Raw genomic sequence first — 3,475 nt, 5'->3', positions numbered from 1 at the left:
CTGTAATTTAAGTTAGATTATTAGAATATTGTCCAATAAAAGAAAAAGGAAATTCACACGCACTGAGCAAATTAAAGGGGGAACAAATTGCAAATTGCGTTACAAGCATCATATATATAAATATCGATCATTTCTTTTGCAGCCTTTTGAGGAGGGGTGGGAAGATTAGGGCTGCAGGTACTTATTGGCAGTCAGTTTTAGTGGGGACTCCCTCTCGTTGTGAGCAACTGACAACAGGCCTTGCCACTTGTAAGTACAATCAGTGCAAAGAGTATAAAGAGGGTTGGGGATGACTTGGGATTTTGCATTGAGCTCAAGTTCTTAAGGCAGAAGATGGAAACTAAGGCTAGTGTTTTGTTTGGAGTTTTTTTGGGTCTTGCTTTTGTGTTGAGTTCATCTTTGGTTGGTGGGATCAAAGGTTCTGATGGAGTAGATGGTGGCATTGCTGCGATTAGTAATGCTACTACTACCGTTGTCCACAAGCTGACTACTTCATCTGGTGATGAAGGTTTGGACAAAAGCAAGAACTATCAAAATGGAGGTGGAAGTGGAGGCGGTGGCGGAGGTGGAGGTGGAAATGGTGGTCAAGGTGGGGGAAGTGGCGGAGGAGCAGGTGGTGGGAGTGGTGGGGCTACTGGAGCTGGCAAAGGGAATGGAAAAGGTAGAGGCCACAAGAGAAGGCATGGAAAAGGAAAGGGTAAAGGAGGAGGTAGCGGCGGTGGAGGTGGCGGTGGAGGAGGTGGAGGTGGAGGTGGAGGTGGAGGGGGTGGAGGGAATGGTAAAGGCCACGGATGGGGTGGAGGAAGTGGAGGCGGCGGTGGAGGTGGCGGAGGTGCTAGTGGAGGTGGTGGTGGTGGTGGTGGTGGAGGTGGGGGTGGCGGTGGTGGAGGAGGAGGAGGAAGTGGTGGTCAAGGCGGAGGTTGGGGTTGGGGAGGAGGCAGCAGTGGAGGTTGTGGGCCTTGGGGTTGTGGCGGCCATCCGAAATCAATAGGAGGCAGGAAGGGAAACCCTTGAGGAAATGCAAATGGGTTGACCATGCACACTGCATGGACCATCAACTCTGTAAAGCGTGCAAGATATTGGACTCCAAATCACTTTCTTCAATAGAGTGAGATAATGCCATAAAAATATACCGTAAGAAATCTTCCGTTAAAAAGCCTTCTAGTGAGTATTGTGTGTATGTTTGTGTTGGACAATTTTTGGTGATTGGCCAAAACACTTGTGCGAGAAAAAGTATGAATAAAAAGTTTATCACTTTATGTGCTCCGTATCTCTCTTTTTTCACTGTAATTAGAGCACAACTAGTGCGCCAAGATTTCCTTGCTTTGGGAAGAAGTGGACTCTGGTCTAACAGCCTAATTGAAACTGCTTCTGATTATGTTTGTCCAGTACTTCTTTACATGTTTAACAATAACAGTCCAATAACAGCACTTACGAGCATAACGGTTCATATAGAAACAGTCCCAAAGTAACCCTTACAAAATGAAGACTGCATTGATCCCAAAAAGGGCTTAGGGTCACATCTCTCTTGATGGTCATTCGGCATTTCCATTCTTAAATGGGCTTAGAACCAAAAGAAATGGGCTCAATGATTGATAGGACTACGGATTTAAAAATGGGATATGTACATAATAGTAACTAATATCACAGTGCAGTGATATTCATTTTTATTATGAGTTGGACGGTGCATTTTTCTTACTACCGCAATGTTTTATGTGACATGAGTGTGATTTACTACGTACAACTTCAAAACTTAAACTCATCTAATGGTAACTAAGTGGTGATGCTCATCACTATTTAAGAGTACTAAGCATAAGTATTCCGGTAAGTAGAATGTCTCAAGTTCTATTTACATTTTTTTTATAAAAATAAAAAAAGGGGACCATTTGGTGGCTTCGTCACTATAGTCCACCATTTCGGGGCTAGGAAGACTCATAAAGGTATTTCAACCTTCTCCTAACTACCATTGTGTGACGCTAAGAATCGAACCTAATATGTTCTATATGAATTACGGATCTAGAATTCATCCCCAACCATAGGCCACATTATTTTGACAAGCAAAACATTACCCCCTAAAGAAAAAATAGTGAAACAAAGCTTTCTGTTCTGATCAGACTAGCATGGGAGTCGGAGTAGACAGCAAGGGCACATGGCAGAGTGCCAGATTCAAGTTATAGTAACACAATTATGCTATTATAATAATTCCTGATGAAATATCTGTTTAACAAGATTTGGACTTCTATACTTGATAAATTAGAAGTATTGACTTGAAAACTTCGATGATGTTATCTTATCAAACCAATCATATATAACCAAGTTTTATGGACATATTGACTTTATAAACCAACCATTCGTAAACACATGATTCGATCATATTTAAGGAAAGGTTCACATATGTGGGACATTCCTGTGGTTAAATCTACTTCTCTTCTAGCCAAATCCGAAGTAGGAGCCTGTTTAGCTCCATGGCCGTACCATCCTACTTCGCAAATTGAAATGCTCATTGCATTTGGCATACCCATTAGGTCATTACTGTTAACAGAAACTGCGTGGTACGTGAACTTTGCTACGTAGTATAATTAGGTCACATGTTATGTGTTATAAGTGAGTAAAGGATGAGTTTTATACTTTAAGTTATGGAAGCTATATTCAAGGATGGATTCAATAAAGGGAATCAAGATCCTCTTCGGATCTTTGTGTCCAGCCAGACCTGAAAATCTGGATTACTCAATTTATACTTATGCGGCCCTCATTAAACCGTCACACTAGCCCACCCACACAAAACCAAGCCCTTGAACAATCTCTCTCTTTAACAATCTGAATTTCTCAGTCCGTTGGCTCCGGATACAGAGATCTGAAGAGAATCTTAATTCCATTAAAAAGACGTACAGGGTCCCGGAACCCTACTAAAGCTTTAAAAGGTCCTATAAGAATCCTACAGGAATCCTATGGGGACTCTTTTGTACAGTTAGATTTCTTTTTCAAATAACCTAAACAAATAACGACAAGCCTCCACCAAATGTTATAATTAAACTAAATGCCTCGCTAATATAGTTCATTCAAAAAGATCTTTTGCACTATTATGACCCCATGAGATATGAATCCTGAATCAACCACTATATTATAATATGCATGTGGATTGGTTATGTCATGCGACGTGTTCAAATACTACACAATAATGTCTTCGTATCCACCATGCTACCAAAAAGTCTTACCACTTGGCTTGCTAGATAGGCACCACACAAAATCAAATATCAACTTGCACATATGCATTCAAATTATTAATTCAGTAATGTAAGTCTAAGTCCGAGAGCAAAGATAAACACATGGTATTAAGACTGAATAGGACCCATGCATTATTTGGATGGGGCTGAAGCTGCTGAACTGATGAGTAAACTCCTATTTGCAAACAGGTATAAATAGTACATGCAAAGAACTAACTACAAGGCCGCCACATGGCTGGTGATTCTTGAAC

General features: G+C 41.1%; 1 protein-coding gene across 1 annotated transcript; it reads left to right on the top strand.

Annotated features, from left to right (window-relative positions):
• Window positions 1-226: 226 nt before the first annotated feature.
• On the top strand, window positions 227-1,266 carry LOC137747794 (uncharacterized). The gene has a single exon (XM_068487940.2). The coding sequence runs from the start codon at window positions 334-336 to the stop codon at window positions 1,012-1,014; it is 681 nt and encodes a 226-aa protein (XP_068344041.2). The 5' UTR covers window positions 227-333; the 3' UTR covers window positions 1,015-1,266.
• The last annotated feature ends 2,209 nt before the right edge of the window (window positions 1,267-3,475 follow it).

Source organism: Pyrus communis, chromosome 2 (genome assembly GCF_041283825.1).
Source record: "Pyrus communis isolate YQ-2024b chromosome 2, ASM4128382v1, whole genome shotgun sequence".
NCBI classification, from domain to species: Eukaryota; Viridiplantae; Streptophyta; class Magnoliopsida; order Rosales; family Rosaceae; genus Pyrus; species Pyrus communis.
Note: the sequence above shows the minus strand (reverse complement) of the source record. Positions and strands in the feature narration are given on the sequence as shown.